Below are 19,951 nucleotides of genomic sequence, written 5' to 3'. Positions count from 1 at the left end.
GCAATAAGTTAAATCTCAGTTTACACGTAAATTAAAATGCTTTTCTGTGGGCTGACAGGACTTCCAGTCTCCCCATTGAAATACAATGGCTAATCAGTGTGCCTTACGTCGGGCATCGTAACCTGTGGGCGTGTGACTGTTGGACCTGCAGGTTCCCAAAAATGTTAATTTTCTTATCCTCAATCTGGAGTTGGCACACTCAAGGTTAACTCTTGTTTTCGGGTTTGTATGGCTTTTGGAGGCAATGGGGGGATTGTGTTCTTTTGTTTTTGTAGAGGAAGCACAGCAGTGAAGTATATATCTTATAAGAAAGAAATATAAAAGTAACATAATTCACATGCAAGAGTCTTGTGTCCAATGATACCTAAATCCTCTCCCTCTTTTTTGATCTTTAGAGGGTCACCTCCAACCACTAGTACAAGCAGCTCCAGCCTGACAAATGATGTGACAAAACAGCCAGTCAGTCGGGACATCACATCTGTAAGACCTGCCAATGTTGGCAACATGGGGGTTCAGTATACTCCCCACTCCCACCAATTCCCCAGGACAAGAAAAATGTTTGACAAAGGGCCAGAACAGGTAAAGAGACTTTACTTTCAGATCTGACTACTTCCTTGCTCCACTGGGTTTTGCTACACATTCTGTTCTTTGTGTTTTATTTCTACATATCTCTTGTTTGCTTCTAGCTGCTCTTAACTCCAGACTGGCTTCCTCTAACCAGCAAAATAAAAATGGATTAACTTTAATTTTTTTTTCTTCAGGATAAATTTTGTTTTGTAGCTTTTGATAGGGCATTATTCACTTATGCTACTAAGAAGTGTTTAGTCAGAGTTAATTATTTATTCTTTCAGAAACATTTGTCTGCCTGAGTGATAACACAGAGTCAGATCCGTGCCCTCAGATGTTTTTTCTCCAACCTCAAGCAAAGCAGGGACCAAGGAGGAAAAAGGGGAGATTCCTCTTCCTTTAACATACAAACTGGCATTCCTCTCGAGAGACTGTGAGGTGCTTCTGCACCAGAATATTCACCTTTCCAGCAGCCTGTACCCACTCCACGCTTGGCAGCCCCTCTTCACTATGCACAAGGGAGAATGTGAGCCCAGACTATTAGAAGGAAGGACCAAAGCTCATTACAGGTCACCCTGCTGGAAGAGCACTGATCAGTTGAGAGCTGTGAGGACCTCTGGGAAGAACAGCCGTGACTCCTCTTTTTGGCATGCAAGCAATCCAGCAAGGGTTTTGCATACATTTTAGCATTCTAAAGATAATCATCAGGTACTGGGCATTTTTCCATTTACAGAAGCATGAAGGACTGATGTGGTGCCAAGTAGAGCAATCAGTCAGATCTTAGTATGCACAAAGGATTCTGAATGTCACCTTCAGATGACTTTAGATGAGTCACGTTGGATGAATATGGTTGAGTCCAAGCACGGTGCTTGTGCCCATCACTTGAAGATAGAGACTATTACTTACAAATGGTCAGAGTTCTTCAGGAGTCGGCTATCTGGCAATAGTTTTGTGCCTACCTCTCCCTCTACTTCAGCGCATTTCCAGGATTTTTTCCTGGTGCTGGCTCTGTGGATGGGAGGAAACTGAAAAGGCAGCAGGTGTGCTCTGCTGCCTGTACTAATCCACAAAGTGTGATGGAGGGAGGACAGTGACCCTCCTTTTCTCCATCCTGGTACTATAAAAGGGAAGGATTCTCCCATCTGAAGCAGCGGGCTGTGTGCATTGCAGTCCACAGGACAAGTGGACAGCTCAGCTTTTGCGTGGTCTGACTACTGAGAAATAACTGCTCTTCACTTAAATTGGCATTTCTGCCTTTCTTTAATGAGTGATCTCACAGAAGGTTCCAGAGGTGGAGAGTCAATTCTTCTGTGTGGTTACTAGAAAAAAAATGGTGAAGCCTTAGAAGGAACACCTTCACTTCTCATGGGCATGGCAGCACTAGCCTGGATCATATTTCTGAAAATATGGCTGACACCTCAGTGGATGGAGTGGTCTTTCCGTTTTCTTTTTGGATGTCTTGTGCTTTGTAACAGATATTCAATCTGTATATGCCCTTAACATGAAGCTGTGTCTGGCTGTGTTTTATCCTGAATCATCTTCACTGCTCCACTGTTTCTCATGCCAGATGCTTGGGAGACCGTGAGAAAACTCATCCTGGGACTTCACTGTGATGATACACTGGTGCTTCAGCCCTGATTCATATGGTAGCCTGATTATGTCTTGTGCTGTGCAGATGAGGGAATTTGCGCACTTCCAAAGGGTTAATGTAATGACAGTGATCTTAAAGCTAGATGTAAAAATTTCATATCCTTGGCAATGTGTTTGAGCTTTTTTCTGCCCGGTGATGTGTTGAAGGCAATCTGGGTATTACTGCGTATGCATCTTGCCCACGTGAATGGGAGGGACATGGGTTAACATCCTGTTCTCTTTCTGGACAGACTACTGACGATGCTGATGATACCGTTGGACACAAAAGTTTCATTTCAGCCACAGTGCAGACCGGGTTTTGTGATTGGAGTGCGAAGTATTTTGCTCAGCCAGTCATGAAGGTAATTATTTGTTATCTCTGTGCATGCTTTCTGAATCATGGCACTGCAGCTCTTGAAAAGTGGTTGTGTCCTGAGTATAGGCTAGTGGCTTTCCCTATTCTTTTTCCCTTCCTTTTCCTTTAGTCTGGGGAGGGAAACGAATGGACTTACTTGCATCATGCTGCTCTGTGGAGCTGTGTGACCACTGTGCTGGTAAAGTAAGAGGGAAGAAATCATCAGAGGGAGCAGAAGAGTTACAGATGGGACAGCGGTGTATTACTAGGGAAAGAGCCCAGAACAAGAGCCTTGCACCCCATGGAGCATATTCAAGAAAGAATGTAAAACTGAGGGAAGGTTCTATAGTTGGTCTGGATCCACCTGTTTTGCACAGTTTCAGGTTGTGTTGCAGAGTTCTTTCATTGTAAATGTTGTGCTTGTGTGTAAATTGAAAATTGCATTATAGTAAATATTGATATTTTTTTTTTCATTTAAAAAAAATGGAATAAGGAGGGTCTTTTATTCCAGAAAGAGCTGTGAGAGGGTGGAGGAGGAGAGATGCTGTTTCTTACTGACATTCTAGCTGAATTTTCTGGCTGTGGTGATGCTAAAACAAGCAGAGAAATGGTGGAAGCTGCTGCCGTGGGTGAAGACCACATAATCCCAGTGGCAGCAGAATATACCCTCCACTTGAAGTTAGGCTTGACTCCGTACTCCAGTGTGACTTCAGAGCTGTGCTCTGCTTACAGGCACTCTGTATAGATGCCTTTAACTTAAAAAGGAGAAAGTGGTAGTGACTGGACATCCACATGACTACCTGGGGTAAACTTTGGAAGCATCATTGTTGTTTTTTAAAGTTAAAAAAAAAAAAAGTTCTATTATGGCAAAGAATGAGGGTGGTAATAACAAATTTCCACTGAGATCTTTTTAGAAGTGAATGTGTTCTGGTAACTAAGTTGGCTCTATGTGAAGTGAGAGAGACACCTGAGCCTTGTTCTAGGAAAAAACCAAAACATTGCTCTTAAGAGATGGGCAAAGATCATCAGTGACTGGAAAGAGAAACTCTTGAATTCCCAGAATCTTTTAGCCAAAGATCAGGTTTCAATTTTAAGTATGAAATCAAAACAAGCAGTAAATCTCACCTTATTATAAGCAAACACGATAAGGCAAGTCTCCAGGTGCCTTGGGAGTCAAGCAGCACAAAGTGTGACAGAACTTTCAGCTTAATTTCTTGGAGGTATTGCAATTTCTGTGAATAATAATGCACAGTCTGTATTAATGCCGTTACCTGAGCAATTCCACAATGGATGTTTGTATCCAACCACTGATATTTAAATCTTAATAATGAAGAAACTGTACGTTTTATGTGCTGTCTCATCCAAGAATTGCCACTGAGCCGTCTGTCACTGCTCCTTACACTTTTTAGGCATGTTAAATTGATTGGTGATGAGGTGAGGTAATTGCCCCCAAGTTTAAGGATATCAGAAAAGTAGTTACATGGCAGCCGGTTTCTGTGTAGCTTTGATTTCTTTAGAGAATCACCAGGAGGAAAGACTAGATGGTAAAGTGATTGCCTGACACTTCCTCAGCTGCTAGTGAAATTAACTTTCTTCTGATATCATTAGCAGAATAATTCATTAGGACATGCATCTGGCCTGTGGGACTTGGTTGCTTGGTCAAGCTTTAAACCAGGGTTTTCTCTTATCAAGATGAGTTTTGGTGTCTTGATTCAAGTCCAGGAGAGAGTACAAGAGGAGGAGGAGGAGGTGGATGTTGTTCCATCTCTTAGTTCTTATTAAAAACATTTGTCTACTTTTTAAGGAAAGCTCTTCCCAGGGAAGAGGGGTGTCTTTATTAATAAAATAAATCATGGTAGACAGCCAATCAAAGGCAGGTTCAATGAGTAGATGGGGAGTATATGTGTGTGTGTGTGTGTATGGGTTTACTACTTCGTGTGCATAAAATAGAGAAAATTACTTTAGGGGAGGAAATAAAAACTGTGGAGCATTCCCGTACTAACTTATAGAAGCCAGGGAGGGAGACTGATTGAAGTTGAGGGCTTCCCTGCACCCCAGTGAGTCCCAGAGTGTTCAGTGTCTCACCATGAGAATTAAGGTGCTGCAGACTACACCCCTGTGCACACCACACGTGCAGTGGTCTGTGTCTTCAGCTTTTACTAGTGTAACAGGAGTAGTAGCGTGCGTGACAGCAGTGGTCTTTTAATAGCTTTCTAAGTGTTTTTGTTTGGAAGTACTCACTGGCTGGGGTTGGGCTTTCTGAGCACGGACTGTCCTCAACAGCAATGTTTTAGTTAAAGTTTGAGCAAAACAAATTCTGTGTTTTTTTTAATAAAACAAGGAAGAGAATTGATTTCCCTATTACTTCTGTAAAGTAGCTTTAAAAGGCCAGTAGAGGGTTTCTGCAGGAAGACTTGTGTGTTATCCTGTCCTAACAGGGAATTATATGTAGCTTCATAATGAGAGTGGGTGGTGTGTGTGCAAGGGACAGAAAGAAGTCTCTCTGTGGGAACTTTCTTGGGCGTTTCTTGATTGCTGCTTGTGTAATCAGGCAGGACTGGCCATCCAGTAACTCGGGTGTTGGCTGAGTTTCTAGAGTGCTTCTTTCCTAGCATTGCTGTTCCAGCAGGAACAAGGAACAAACAGCCCTGGCTGGTGGCTGCTGTCTTTTGGGAGCTTCAGCCTCATGAAAAAGGCAGAGTAAAGTCTACCTAGTACTGATGGAAAAAGATGATATTGGTGTTTAATTCCGACGCTTCATTTGGAGATGCTGCCCACCATCATAAACAGGGAAAGACAAGACAACTATTCCTGTAATGAATAAACATAAAATGACTGTGAGTGCATCTTAGTCATATTTAATTTATGAATTTAGTTTTGCTTCATAGACCTTGCTCTGAGAATGCTTTCACTGGAAAGATTGAGGGATTAATTTCCAGTGTAAATCACTGACTCAGTTTCAAACCATCATACCGAAGTTGATTTATTGATTATCTAATCAAATAAATGGAGAAAGAAAATACTGCATTGTGAATTCTCAGTGTGCCAGGAAAAACAGATACCTACTCTAGCTCTGATCTCTACAAAAGTCTTTCCTCTTCCTGAAAACTCTGGGGCAAAAGGCTGTTCTGCTAACCACAGGCGGTCTTGGACTGAGAGGCACAGGAAAGCCTTGTTGCCAGCTGTCAGGAAGCCCTGAGTCAAGGAGAGCGGGAGCCAGCATCTGTTATTTCCAGAACTGGCAGAACATGCAGGCAGGAGCTGGTAAGGATCCTGGAAGGTGAGAATTACATAAGAAATCCTTCCTGATAAATCCCTGCCTTAACTTCAGCACTGTGTCTTGGCCGTTGTTCAAAGTCCTGGTAGAGAAGCGAGCCTTCCGTGCGATTGCTGCAGTAACATTAACCGTGGAAAAACTGTATTTACTACTGGAGCAGTCTGCTGAATCTTCCCTGCTCCCTTCCAAACCCTGACTTCCATGTCGAGAGGGAGAGACAAAGTGTTAAAGAAGAAAAACTTAGTTGGCTTTTGAATGACATTGCTTGGGAGGGAGGTTTCAGAATTGTAATTGGTTTCAGTGTGAGTGGAAGCTCAGAGATGTTAGGAATCGGTGGCATGTCGTGATCCTCATCGTGTAGCACTGTTTGTGACTCCCACGTTCCTCTGGGAGCTTTGCTTGGAGGATAGCTGAGCAACAGCCAAAACCAGGCGTTTTTTTACTAAAATGACTTTCTGATGCTTAAATGGAAGCTGGCTGGGAGGGAGACAAAGACATGAATGACGAGCCTAAATAGTTCTTTTGAATAATAATTTCTGTTTTTCCAGCCAGCAGCAGCTAGGCTAGAGGTCATGGCTCTCTGCTACACACACATTCCAACGTACTCCTGTGCTTGTTTGTCACCAGAAGCTCCCTCGTGATGTGTTCTGGGGGGTTCATATTTTCATAGATTATTACTCCCTCCTGACAAGATCATCCATACAGCTCTGTCCTGCAGGCAGATGGGCATGGGAGGAAAGGACTGCATTCTGCCTGCATGCTCTGACTCTTTCTGCTCGCTACAGTGATGGTCTAAGGGCTCGGTCAGTCAAACCTTGCCTGTTTAGCAAAAGTATGCTAATTGCCTGCGTCACGCTTAACTGAACTGGTATAAGAGCATCTCTGCTAGGTTACAGTTGTTTGCAATGATTTTTAAGGGTAAGTTGAGTTCAACAGTTTATTTCATTAAGGATCTTGTATGTTTACTCTCCAATAACACTTTAGAAGGACCCACAGGGATTTTTTTCTGCATTATTCTTGCCATTTTAATTCTCTCAAAGCTCCGTGACCTTCCTGCAGTATTGTGCCAGGTTTCTTTCTATGCAGGCTCAGGCCCCGTTACTTTCTCTTCTTAACTTGCCTGCTCACCGAATTCCATCCAGCATCAATCAGCTTAATGATAACATTGGGACTGGTGAGACCCAGAGTGTGGACCAGAAGTGGAGCCACCTAGAGTAAGTATATTGCTTAGCGAGTATATTTTGGCCATTTTCAGCTGTGATCCCAGCTGGACCTGGGGGAAGTTATTGGACACACACAGATCCTGGCGGAAGCATCTTTGCAGGAACCTCCCTTACCAGTTCCAAGGTGATGACATTCACCGTCTGCAGAGCCTTTGGCACAGAGAATATGGTTGTTTGAGTCGACTGTACCAAAGCCAAGACTTTAACACATGCCCTTAACATTCTACTGCAAGGAGCTGGATTGCATTGTAAAGTGATGCATGGATATAACCCCTTCACAACATAGCGATCCTTTGGGTGAGCATCTGGGACTCCCCTTTGTTCACCTTGTCAGAGGACGAAGAGGAAGACAAAGATGGCAAACAGATGATCGTGGAGGCAGAGGCTGCCATAGAGCATACGTGAATTGCAGGTGCTGCAGGAAGATGCCCAGGCACCAAAAGTGGAACGGGCCAGGTAAAGACATCATCCGTTCTTTGCTGTCCTGGGGGAGGAAAGGCTTTTGCTGGGGGTTGTGTCCAGCTTTTAGGTTTGTCACGGTCAAGCAGCACACCAGCAGTGCAGATGCAAACACGGGAACTGAAACAAAAAGCAACTGTTTAAGTAGGATTCCATGCAGGAAAATCTAGGCAGGGCCTTTCTCTCCCCTCATCAGTTGATGCCTCACTCATGCATTGGATCTCACTGATGTATTGGGGATCTGAGGTAGTGAAATAATCTCTCCCTAATGTTTTCCTGATACGTCTACTGAGTCAGCTTTGACTACTGCCCTGCCCTGCAGTTCAGGGTGTCTGCAGGGGCTGTGTGTGGTAGCAGAGGCAGGGGATGTTTGGTTTCTATGAAGAATCATTTTTGCTGACCTGGCAGAGCACAGATGAGTTATTCACCCAGCACAAGCATTGTCTCCAGAATGGTCAAAGCAATCAGAGATTACATCTAACAAGATATAGAAGGATTTTGTCATTGTCAGTTCTGCCTGGACAGTAGAGAGGAAAGCCTTAAGTAGTGGGCTATAAAGATGCCTTTACTCTCTGCCTAAGGAAATTATAATAACCATGTTAATTCCTTTTTTAAGGACCTGCAAATGAATGCAGGGCTCAAGGATGCAGCAGAACGCTACAGTTGAAAGGAGAGTAAATGTGCTCCAGAGATTGTGCAAAAAGAAGACAAGGTTTCAGTGAGGACCAAGGACATGCACTGTGTGTGTGAATACTCATGGGATGGAGCTGGGCCCTGCCTGCCGGCAGCCTAGAAAGGAGGAGGTGCAGGAACCAGCACAAGTGGATAGAGACAAGCACCCGCATCCTTCTGCACCTCGGGAAAGCACACTGCAGTAGCCTGCTGTCCGTGAACACACACTCCCATCGGAGGGCTTGGCCTGCACACTGCAGCCTCTTGGGGACGTCCACTGATGGGTCGGTGGTATCGCACAAGCAGCACGTTATTGCACACAGTTTTCAAAGGATCTGTACGTGCATTTTCAAAAATAAGTGTTTTGGTGTTGTTGGGGAAGAGGAGTTGTACTTGTTTTGCAATAAAATCTTGTGCTCTTGCTGCATTCGTCATACAGGTCTTCACTTACGTTTCTGAAAGGATCTCAGGTGCGTGGGGGCTTTGGGTTGTTAGTGGTTGAACCTTTGATGGTCGGACATTGGCAGTTTATTGTCTCCAAAGCAATCAATATGTGCAGTTTAAACTTAACAAGCAGTATTGGAGATTTCTCACAAGCCAGCCTGCCAGAACTTCCCCAGAGATTTGTCATCCCATCGGTGACAAGCTATAGGCGCTGGCGATACTTCTGTCTCGGTTTCTTGCTCAGTCCCTTTTGCCATCTGCTCCTCCGCTTGCAGGTGGTAGGCAGGACACACCAGGCAAGGGGGTTTTTGAATGGAAAGACCACTACTGCCACCAAACCCCGTTCGCTGGTGTTCAGCAGTGGCTGAGGCAGAAGCTGTCCTAGTGAGCTTGGGAGGATGGGCAGTCACTGGGTAGCATGGGGGGGGTTCGCTGGTCTCGATGAGCTCGGTGTGACTATCCTGGCCTGCGTTACGTGCCTTTTTGCATCACTGTTCCTGTTGACGGGGAGCCTGCACAGTCTCCCTCTTGTCAGAGTATTTCATCCTACAGTCACTCGCACTAAGCGTACTTCCAGCTGTGTCTGAGGCTTGTCTTGCCATACGCAGTCTACTGATGCTATAGTGTCTAGGGACCATACCCGGAGAGATCTCGTTATAGGAGGAATCTTTATTACAGATATCGGATGATAAAAACAACTGCCTGCTCAGCCTACTAGGAAGAGTTATTTTTCTTCAGACCTGAAAAGCCCAGCAACTCCTTTAAACTGATATTCTTTATCTGCTCGAATAAAGAGTGCTTTGCTCAACTGCATAACTGTGTATTTCTTAGTCTTAAACTGTGAAAGCCGCTGGGTGCCTGTAGGAGAATTTACCATTCTGCTCATTCCCTTCTCTTCCCCTGGCCTTTTAGGTCTTTAATTTATTCCCAGGGAAGCTGGATTTTCATTAAGGTGTAGGTGTAATCTCGCTGCTCTCAAATCTCCTTTGATGTATTTTGTCTTCGGTTTGTTTATTGCTTTACATTATTGGTCATTTGTCATTGCCTTTCTAATAGATGTTGTGTTCTTGAAAAATTGAAATAGTAGTGTTCTTTTTTTTTTTTTTTTGCAGGAGGAAAGGTGGAGAGTGGGTTTCTTATTTATTTTAAAGAAGCAGAAATTCAGCTCAGTAATAGTTGTTTTCCAAAGTATCGTGCATTTTGAAGATAGTTTGTATAATAGTGACAGACAATTTAAGTGCTTTCTTATTCAGGGGAAAAAAGTGTGTGTTTGTGGGGAATGGAGGAGGAGTGAAAGGACTTTGTCTTTTACGTCTGCCTTCTCCAAGAGTTACTCCTTTTGGAATAGCCATCACTAAAAGAAGCTAGACTAGAGTCCTGTAGCTCAGCCCTTCAACTGACCCAGGAATGTTTCTAGAGCAGTAATGTTACTAGTCTTGGGTAACTCTTAAAGCATTAAATAAAAGACACATACCTAACTCCTGCAGTGGTTTGGGGGATGAGATCATACGAGTTTATTCCTTCTGATCCGGTACTTTGACTAAGGGTAGGAATACCTGTGGTCTCTCCCCATCATTAGGAGCAGCACCTTGACTTCTCAGGTCCCTAGCAGGAGCTGCCAGTAGCGCTGGTGCAGAATCCCAAACTGGCCTTCTGGCTAGAGGACAGATTTTGCAGGAAAGCCATGGAGTATGCTGAAGCCTGGAGGCTATGTGGTGTGAATAAATGTAAGAAAATAGATCAGAGCGGCTGTAGAGTGCTCCAGGGCCTCTCTCCAATTTCAGGTGGAAGTTTGTATGTAATCAAACCAAGAGGACATGGGGGCATCATTTTCTTGCAACCAGTTCTGGTATGGGAAACTGAAATGGTTGCTGTTACTAGTAAATGTGATGTTTGTAACTTGAGCGTCTCAGGGATCTGAAAAAAAAAGTAATGCCTTTTTTGGCCTGCAGTAATCTATTAGCAATGAAAGCAAGATTTTAATGTGTTCTGAGCTTTCGGTATCAAAGCCATGTTCTCTCTTTAATCTCAAGACTGCTATGTGATGCTTTTCAGCTGAAAAGTGTTAAGCAGAGTAATCTGTATTGCACCAAAATCAGACTTGCATTGTTTAGGGAGGAAAGGAGTTACGGTGACTGTGTGTACAGTAGAAAGAGGTTCCTTACCAACCCGTCACGTGCGTCACAGTGACGGGTGATTTGAATGTGCGTGGCTTTTCAGAAACCCCGTGTCATTCACTTTGGAGAAATGCCTATGACTTAAAACAAAATATAGGACAATAAAAGGAAAGGGCAAGAGATTACAGATGATGGGGAAGATTTAGATCAGAAAGACGCTCAAGTATTTAATAACATAAGGTCCCATGAGCTCCTCTGTTTACTGCCTGAAGCTGGAGACCCTAAAGAATTTATGGCTTAGTCTAATGTGCATGTGTATGAGCGTGTGTTACAAAGGTAATTCGTGGAGTTTTGATGGTTACTGTTGTTTTGTGTTGTGAATATGTTGATGTACTGAAAGATCCCAGAAGAACATGACTTGGAGAGCCAGATTCGCAAGGAGAGAGAGTGGCGGTTTCTGCGCAATGCTCGTGTCAGGAAGCAAGCCCAGAAGATCATCCAGAAGGGTGAGTGATTTTCCTCTTGCCCATGCCGCAGGCAGCTTCCTCGAGCTCCGCACACTGCGCTTAGTCAGGGTGCTGAACTGTAAAACCCCAATTAATAACGACCCCATGCTGACCCTCAAATTGGAAAGGCGCCTGTGCTCTCTCCCGTGTGCAGGCGAGGTGATGCTGCTGTAGGGTGTTCCACTAATCGTCACGCACCCTTCTGTTCTCAGCTGCTGGTTTTGTTTGCCAGGTCAGGAGAGTGACCACATACAATGTCAAACATCTGCCTTCCCCTTTGAAAACTTAACTACAGCGCCGTGTTAGAAAATGATGTGGTCGGTCACAAGTGGAGCGCTCAACCAGAGCGTAGCGTCGGGCTGGCTAACCTGTCGAGTCCAGCACAGGCGTGGAGGAGCCTAAGAGTAATGACTTCTTTGAAGGAGGAGAGAGCTTGCCACCAAAGCAGGTTTCCTCACTTACAAGAATTGACAGAGCATCCGATTTTCAATGCAAGTGTTGGCTCCCGGGCTCTCTCGGATGTCGGGCAGCAGCTGAGCTCTTCAGCCACGTACCCGATCACAGCGAGATCTGCTCCGCGAGAGCCGGAGCAGTCAGCATGAAATCGATAATTCAGAGGCCCTTACCAGATGTTATTGATTTACCATTTGGGCTTTTCCTCCCTGTCCTGTAAATTTTGGATGGGTACTGTAGGTTATGTTTTTAAATGGATAGAAGGCAGAATATTGCAGGATGAACTTCAGAGCTGCAGTCTGGCTAAGAAGGCTCAGGCAGTGTCTGACGTGTGTCAGATGCCGTTTGGACAGCCGGTCGTGGCAAACCAGCCCTGCCGAGCTGCTGGATGTGTCCTCCGCATGCTCAGAAGACATCTCAGTGATGTCTTTCACGTTCCCCACTCCGCTGAAGTCTGTAAATGATTGCTTACCCGTTACATCCCATTATATTTTTAATACTTGTATGTATGGCTTTATGTGTGCTGCTTAGACGTTTCCCTCTAACGTGCCTCAGGTTCACGTTTCATTAGTGTGTACTCTCCAGAAAGCTGATACTGCTTTTATTTATGACTCTTTATGCCTCTGCAAGGCAGCGGTTGGGCTAGAATTCTTTTAGCGTAGGAATTTATTCGAATATATTGGAGCCCGATGAAGTTTCCTCAGGAATTTGCATACTTAAATTATTCCAGCCTTGAACAGTAGAGGCTGGGGAGTGGCATTTATGGGAGCTCGTCTTGTGGCATCCTCCTGGCACCATTCCCGGGGCAGAGCCGTACGGGTGGGTGGTGTTCCTCTCCGGGGATGCTCGCTGAGGCACGCGGAGTTGGAAATAACTTGCTGAACGAAGAACTGCCCAAGGCTCAGCCTCCTGCATGTACCTCATTGTCTAGAGGTTTGCTGGACTCGAGTCAGTACAATGGGTAGCTTGATGTCATGAAACTGCAGAATATCATAAACCAGACTAATACAGAAATTAAACTGGAGCCCAGGAGATGGCTTGGGAGATCTTTCTGAATACAAAGGAGGGGATTTTTCATGCTTGTCTGAAGAAGTTAAATCTTTTTCTAGACAGTGTTCCTATTTGGTTGCTTGACCCGTGTGACTAAAATGCCAGTGTTTATTAAAAAAAAAATGAAAATGTGAAATATTAAAAAGAATTAAAATAGACTTACAATCTTTTAATGAAAATCAGATTAAATGGATGCATTCTAAAACAAACTAGAAATCAGTAAACGTCTCCTGGGCTTATGGTTTTGTGTGATGAATTCATACTGTGCCAAAAAATTGCAGTGTCAGGGGTACCAAAACTGTTTGTGAACAGCAAACTGTTTGAAAGAAAAGATGGGAAAGGTCTTTAACCATCATTTTAATGTCTCCATGGAAAATACATTTTTCATTTCCAAATTAACCTAAAATTTAAAAGAACTGAAATGGAAGGTTAAATAAATAATCCACAAGCTAAAATGAAATGCTGTATTTTAAGTTGGAAAAAAAAAAGTTTTCATTTCTTTATTTTGAAAAAATAATGTTGATTTTTCTGTCAAACCAGTATTTCTCTGGGCTTGGTTGTGCTTGCTTGCTATGTTCTCTTCAGTTACCAAAGTCAAGGACCCCCTGATCTGTCATCGCACTTTTTAGTTTGTACCTTAAGACGCATGACAATCAGCATGGAGGAGTCGGGGCTGTCAGATAACTGGGATCTGGGAAGAAGGAGGAGGAGAGTGGTGACACATGGCACCGGGAAGCTTGGGGGGGTCCGAGCCTTGTCCCTCGGGCGGGATGTTCCCAGGCACTGAGCTGTGGCTGCCTTCTATCCCCCTGCAGGTATTTCCCGGCTGGATGATCAGATCTTCCTCAACAGGAACCCGGGCGTCCCCTCCGTGGTGAAGTTCCACCCGTTCACGCCCTGCATTGCCGTAGCCGACAAAGACAGCATCTGGTAAGAGTTTCCCCGGGTCTCTAAAGTGCCGCTGCCCTGCCGCCGTGCAGCACGCGCGGACGGGTTCAGGGCAGCACATCAAAGAGCATGTATGGATTATCATGGGGTGGCACTGCTGTATGTTGTTCCTTTTCTTTTCCCTACTCCCCTCTGTGGCCATCCTTCCCTCTTTCAGGATAGGGAGATGGGGCAGAGTCCTCCCAGAGTTCAGTGCCATAGTTGTAAGCATTGCACCGAGTCCTTTTCTACAGGAGGTGCTGGGATGGAGGGCTGCAAGTGAGTCCTGACAGATTTATAATAGTTACTTACAATCAGGCTTTTATCCTATTTCTTTCACAGAAGGTTGACATACATTATTAATAAAATGATGCTGAATACCAAAGGAGAAGAACAAATTGAATTGGTATCGAATGTATATAATTTTTAGTTTCAGTGTAATGAGTAGATCTCTTTACACTTGCACAGAGAACTAAGAACTGACTTGATATTTTTTCCTCCCCCAGTTTTTGGGACTGGGAGAAAGGGGAAAAGCTGGACTATTTCCACAACGGGAACCCTCGATACACCAGGATCACAGCAATGGAGTACCTGAATGGACAGGACTGCTCCTTGCTGCTGACTGCTACAGGTAAATAACACATTTTCCCACATATGAGGGCAGGACTGGCAGGCCTTTGCAGAATTCAAGTCCTTGTGAGCTGTTCTGGACCTCTTGCTCTCCCCTTTATGAATTTGGCCTAAGCTGTCCCTTCCCTTCCCCTGTGGCTTGCCTGCCTGTTGTTAGCTGAGGAGGCATTTCCAGGACCAAACCTGAAAGTTGTTTATGGCAGTACTGAAATCTTTTAACTGCTTAAGTAGGTGCTGCAAAAATTTTCAAATGACTAACAAGTGCTTGCTGAAACCACTTCTCATCACAGCTTTATTTGTTACATCATTCCGAGTCTTCATCATTGCAAGTTCATGGTAACCTCCTCCTATACAATACCTCAGGCAACTTGATTTTATTTGGTTAAAAAGCTGCTGTCCAGAGCTGAAAAAGAAATCATGCTGCAACCAAAGTATAAGAAATCAAATTCTGTTACTTGTGCTGATTTAAGTCTAGAGCAGGCAGGGCTTATTTTAAGCACAAAACTTCTCAAACAGTTCTGAGTTTCTCTCTAGTCCACATATCTCACCCAGGGGAAACAGTTCCCTAGAATGCCCTGTTGCATCACGTAAGGTGACATGAAGAGCTCTTTCCCATTCATTGGTCTGTAAAGCTGTGAGTAAGATCTGCTTCTCTTCCAAGGAACCATTCTTAACCTGTCAGTCTAAGTGTTTTCAATAGCTTTTCAAACTTCATGCTGAAAGGTACAGGTAGGGTATAATTAGGAGAGGTGGAAGAGGAGCTGAGAGGGCCTTTAAGACATTTTCCTTTCAATTTATTGATTCTTAGCACAAAAGTTTCACAGATGGGGAACAAATTGAAAAAATACATGATGTGCTTGAAAGATTTGCTGCTGATGGGCTGGGTTTTGATTCAGCTGCTTCTGTGGGGCTGTATTTTGTATTTAGTAGCATGCTTTTGTGGCTCTCAGCACCAATAGCAAGGAGGACAGAGATAAATCCTAGAGAAAATTAATGGGTCAAAGAAATGGAGTGACATCTAATGGTCAGGTGTTATTCAAGGGAAGGAGAAAAGATTTTCCAGAACAGTTCCCAGTAGAACAATGCTTTAGGTTTCATGGATGTAAGATTAGAGAGGAAAAACAACTCTAATAAAAAGGATTAAGTTCAAGTGACATTCTCAGTTTTGGAGTTTGTATGACTACGCTGCTGCTTCTCTTCTTCCTTTGTTGTGCACAAGTAATTATGAGAGTTGCATCAGCAGTGACATTGCATTGTGTTTTCTTTTGCTGTGTTCCTCAAGATGATGGTGCCATCAGAGTCTGGAAGAACTTTGCAGACCTGGAAAAGAACCCAGAGATGGTCACTGCCTGGCAGGGGCTGTCAGACATGCTGCCAACTACACGAGGTGTGTTCCCACTAAGTTTTGTTGGAGGAGTGGGTAAAGATAATTTGTGATGGTAGGGTTTTTTTCTAGGGATGGGGAGCCTAAAATGGGTTTCTCAACTTCAGCCATTGGTAACATCCTTGTTCAACAGTCTCTGCCTTCTGGAATGACCTTTTGCCAGGCCTTGGTGAGGAATTACTTTTCCAGTTCTCGCAAAACAAACCAACACAACCAAAAGCCCAAACCAGCAACCTCACACACCCACACCAAAGAACAACCAGAGCAGCCTCTTGCTGGGGAGCAGAGGGGTACAAAGTCCTTACCATGCACAAGCTTCACAGCACCTGGCTTGCCCAAGTGTTCCTCTTAACTGTGTTCTTAAGGAGAGAACTGTAGAACAACGGTGGAACTGGGCACTGCCCTGCTCCATGCTTGTCGTGGCAGGAGATTATTCTTCCCCTTTGGGTGGGATAGTAGCTCACGTATTGCCTCTTTCCTTCTGATGGGCTGCTCAGCCTTTGCACAGCTTTGCATGTTGCACCTGTGACCTCCTTTAGCCTGAGCTCAAATTTTGGCGCTTACTCTTCGCTGTTTGTTGTGGGTCAGGAGGTGGCAAGAGGATATGCAATCTAAATCTGACAGTGCAGAAGGACAGCACAATTAGACATTGACCTGCTTTAAATGTTAGAGAAGTTGGATAGAAAAAGATGTAAAAAGGAGCACTGGCATCCAGCCATACACAGGATGAAGCCAGAAGACCAGTTTGAGTAACCCTGGAGTCTGTTTTAGGACATTAGAGGTGGTGGACGTTTCGTCCTTCCAAGACCTGGTAACGCCCTAATGCTCTAATGGTGATTCTCTGTCACTTAAATATTTTTCATCAATGGTACAAGTTTCCCGAAATGTGCGGTAGTTCAATCAGCACTTGTGGGATTGATGCAGGAATTGCTGGGTGAGGCTCCCTGGCTTGTGCTATGCAGGAGGTCAGATGAGATGACCATCATAATTCATCCTGACCTTAAAATCTGACAGTTCTCATTTCTGAGCTTATTCAGTTCATCACAGGAGCCTGACACAGCTCTTTTAGCTATTACACGGCTCTTTTAGCTATTCATTGGATTTTACTAGTGCTGCCTTGTTGAGCTCGTATCTGTTGTGTTTTCCTTAACACCTCATGGTTTGTCCCTGGTGTTACAGGAAAGAAGAACTGTATTTGAGGTAACTTTAGGCTCTGTGCCTCGCTGCGGTATGTGCACAAAACTGATTATAACCTGCTGGAAGTTTGCAGCCTACTGTGAAAACTGCCATGGTCAAACCCTGCTCTTTCAGAGATGTCATTAAAAGCAGGAGGAAAACAGTGGTACCACACCAAGTGGTGAAAGGCTGAATCTCCTTAGATGGAAATTGTCCAGTAGTCATCTCAAGTTGCCCTTTGTAGTGTCATTTGGTTGGTCTGTATTTCTTGTCAACACCAGCTTTCCTGAAAGATGTTGGTTAATGTTTACCATCCCTGGATTCAGGATCTTGCTTCCTTGGTGCTGGTAACAGACTCACCCAAACAACTGGGAATTCCCCCAGGCTGCTCGGATCCTTGGCTTCTTGCCGCATCAGTCGTGTTCGGGGAGGATGCTGACAACTGTCGACTGAACTCCTTCAGGCTAATTCCATTTTCCTGCCTTACTTTCCATGTGCGCCTTAGCAAGGCATAGCATTTGCTGATTGTACCTTACTCTCTTACAGGCCTTTAATACAGCAGAAAGGATTGTAAGCATCAATGTTTGGCATTGCAGAATAGGTTAAGAGCTGAGGCAAGGGCAGATTTTGCCAAAACAGGAGTGTTGAAACTTTTAAGTCTGGTCTCTTTAAGACTGTGGGGGTTTGCCCTTTTCTTTCCCTTATGGTCTTAGGAAGTCTGGGTCCTGTTGCACCTTTGGAACAATAGAATTCAGTTTGGAGGAAGAGAAGGACAGATTTCTTTGTGCAGAGAGAAATAAATGTAGTCACTTCAAAAGAGCTATGCGGATCAAGTCCCCTTGGAAATGAGACTCTCTTCAACAGTTATCTTTTGCTGCCAACAGTATAGCTGTGGTCCAGCACTGGCTCATAAAACTGAAGATGTATCTTTGAAGCTGCAGAGCTCAGGAGTTTTACTGGAGTTTGTTTGCTCCTACTATTGATTTCCTTCTCTCCTCTCCCACCTTTTTCCCCATATTATACTCATCTCTGAATTTAACAGTCGCCTTGACAGCAACCAGAATACTGACTTTTCTAGGCTTTTCTAAGTTTTCCCACTTACAAAAGGAGAGAGGAATATGCAATACCTAAATATATCCTTTGGAGGGTTGGAAAGCATCCCCACGTTGTCCAAGTAATGGGAGGTCAACAATAACATGCTCAGGAGCTGCCTGAGAGGGGGGAGCAGACCAGAGTGAGGCACAGAACTTAAACTTTGGCACTCTGTAAAGGAGTTGTTTGTGGTGTCCAGCGTGAGGTAAGAGAAATGAGCTAATACAGCCAAGTTAGTGTGTTAAACTTGGCCCCGGTTCATTGCACTTAATAGTTGACTTGAGACTCAGGGTAGGTGAGTCTTCATTTAAACACTGGCAAACTACTATGTGGGCACCCTCTTTTTCCTGTATAGGATTTTTTCATTTTGGTCTTGTTTAGATCTGCACTCGTGATGCACCAAGAAAGTCTCTTCCAATCAAAATCAGGGTATTTTAAGCAGCGTTGGTACCAGGTGCTCTAGTGTAAGGCAGTGACTGGGAATCCTCAACATGAGAGATGGAGGAGGCTGAGAAAAAGCCAAAACACCTGTTGCTAATAGCTTAATGTTTCAAAAGGTGTAGGAAAAACTAAGCATTTTTTATTGAGCAGCATAGGAAGAACATAAATCTGATGTGCTCTGAAGCTGTGATTTCACAGCAGGAGACTTTGGGAATTCTGGCAATTTCTGTAGAAAAGGATCTTTGAAGGCTGCGGGTTGTGCGAGTAGCATGAGCTTGCAGAGCAGCACAGAGACCCATCACCTGGTGCCTGCACGAGAGCTCGGTTTAGAGCCACCGGCTGGGTCACGCTGCCCTCAGGCTCTCTCTTACGAAAAGTGGCCAAAAATCTGACATGTTTTGTATTGTTTCTTTGTGACAAAGGGAAACAAGCTACGATCCCCTGGTCAGAATGGTTTTGCCCTTGAAAGCAGTACAGTTCTGGAATTTGGAAAAATACAGAAGTGTAACCAGCTGCTCCACAATTACCAAACGGCGTCTGCTCAGCTGTTCCCTCCCCAGCTCCTTGTGTGCTCTCTGCAGATGCCTGCATTGTTTTCCCCTCTCCAGTCCAGCAAAGAGAACCAGTATATTGCTTCTAAAGGGCAAGGGCTGAAGGGCTCAGCCAGGTCCCTTCCTGAACACCCGGAGCTCCCTGTGCAAGATTTTCTAGGGTTGCCCCAAGGTGCCTCTCACTTCCCCATTTGCTGCCGTGCTCTTTTATTGCCTGGGGGTTTACAGTGGCTAGAAACTAGTCTGTGTCTGAGGCTAGCTGCCCATTTAAGAGTTGTTGAAACGGCACCCATGATGGAGCACCCATAAATTGTTCGCGCTTTCTGTGTGCTGGTTAGCTGTCTGTCACCAAAGTGTGGGGCAGAGGAGCCCCAGTACAGCGACACTCGCTGCGGGGAGCCCAGACCTTCCATGGCAGAAGCCTGGTGTTCTGTGCTTCATTTGATTTGTACAGATGCCATGAGTTATTTGGATTTCTGTCTGTCACTTCCTGATGCATTTTACTTCAGAACAGGGACCAGATCATGCAAAGGATAGTCTCCTTGTTCAAGAAGAAATGTCAAATCTGTGCTGTTGTCAGCCAGCCAGAATACTCACTTCACACATGACAAGCGCCACCGTTGATGGCTTCCCAGGGAATGCTGTGATTGAACTAGTGCCTGCTCTCTGGATGGAGGCATGTGCTGCTTTTGGTGCTTCTGCTTCTCTTTTACGTTCTTTCCTTTAATTTGAGTTGCTTTTTCTAATCCTTTTTTAAGATTTATTTTTGCTCTGGCTGACCAACCTACCCTTAGCATCAACCCCTTAATCCCTGTCTTCTCACAGGTCTGGCCCGAAGGGTTTCAATCTATCTTGACAGAAGTAAACAGGGAGGTGAGTGCTTTCTTTCCTGTTACCTATGATCAGCTGGGGTGGGAAGGACCTCCTTGTCTGGCTTCGGGTTGGTTGACTGGTTGGTTGGTTGGTTTTTTGGCATTGTTTGAATGACTGCTGTGTCC

At 44.5% G+C, this 19,951-nt stretch overlaps 1 protein-coding gene across 3 annotated transcripts in view; it reads left to right on the top strand.

Annotated features, from left to right (window-relative positions):
* Positions 1-19,951, top strand: part of RPTOR (regulatory associated protein of MTOR complex 1) — a 200,657-nt gene that overhangs the window by 162,911 nt on the left and 17,795 nt on the right. For 2 of the 3 annotated variants that reach the window (XM_049813115.1, XM_049813117.1), the window contains exons 23-28: positions 396-579; positions 2,448-2,558; positions 11,144-11,249; positions 13,568-13,682; positions 14,186-14,310; positions 15,592-15,696. In XM_049813115.1, the coding sequence (XP_049669072.1) occupies positions 396-579; positions 2,448-2,558; positions 11,144-11,249; positions 13,568-13,682; positions 14,186-14,310; positions 15,592-15,696 (746 nt within the window). Of the gene's footprint in view, positions 1-395; positions 580-2,447; positions 2,559-11,143; positions 11,250-13,567; positions 13,683-14,185; positions 14,311-15,591; positions 15,697-19,778; positions 19,827-19,951 lie in introns of all 3 variants that reach the window. The other variant, XM_049813116.1, reaches the window with a different exon arrangement.

The sequence above is a fragment of the Accipiter gentilis genome, chromosome 10 (assembly GCF_929443795.1).
Source record: "Accipiter gentilis chromosome 10, bAccGen1.1, whole genome shotgun sequence".
Taxonomy (NCBI): domain Eukaryota; kingdom Metazoa; phylum Chordata; class Aves; order Accipitriformes; family Accipitridae; genus Astur; species Astur gentilis.
Note: the sequence above shows the minus strand (reverse complement) of the source record. Positions and strands in the feature narration are given on the sequence as shown.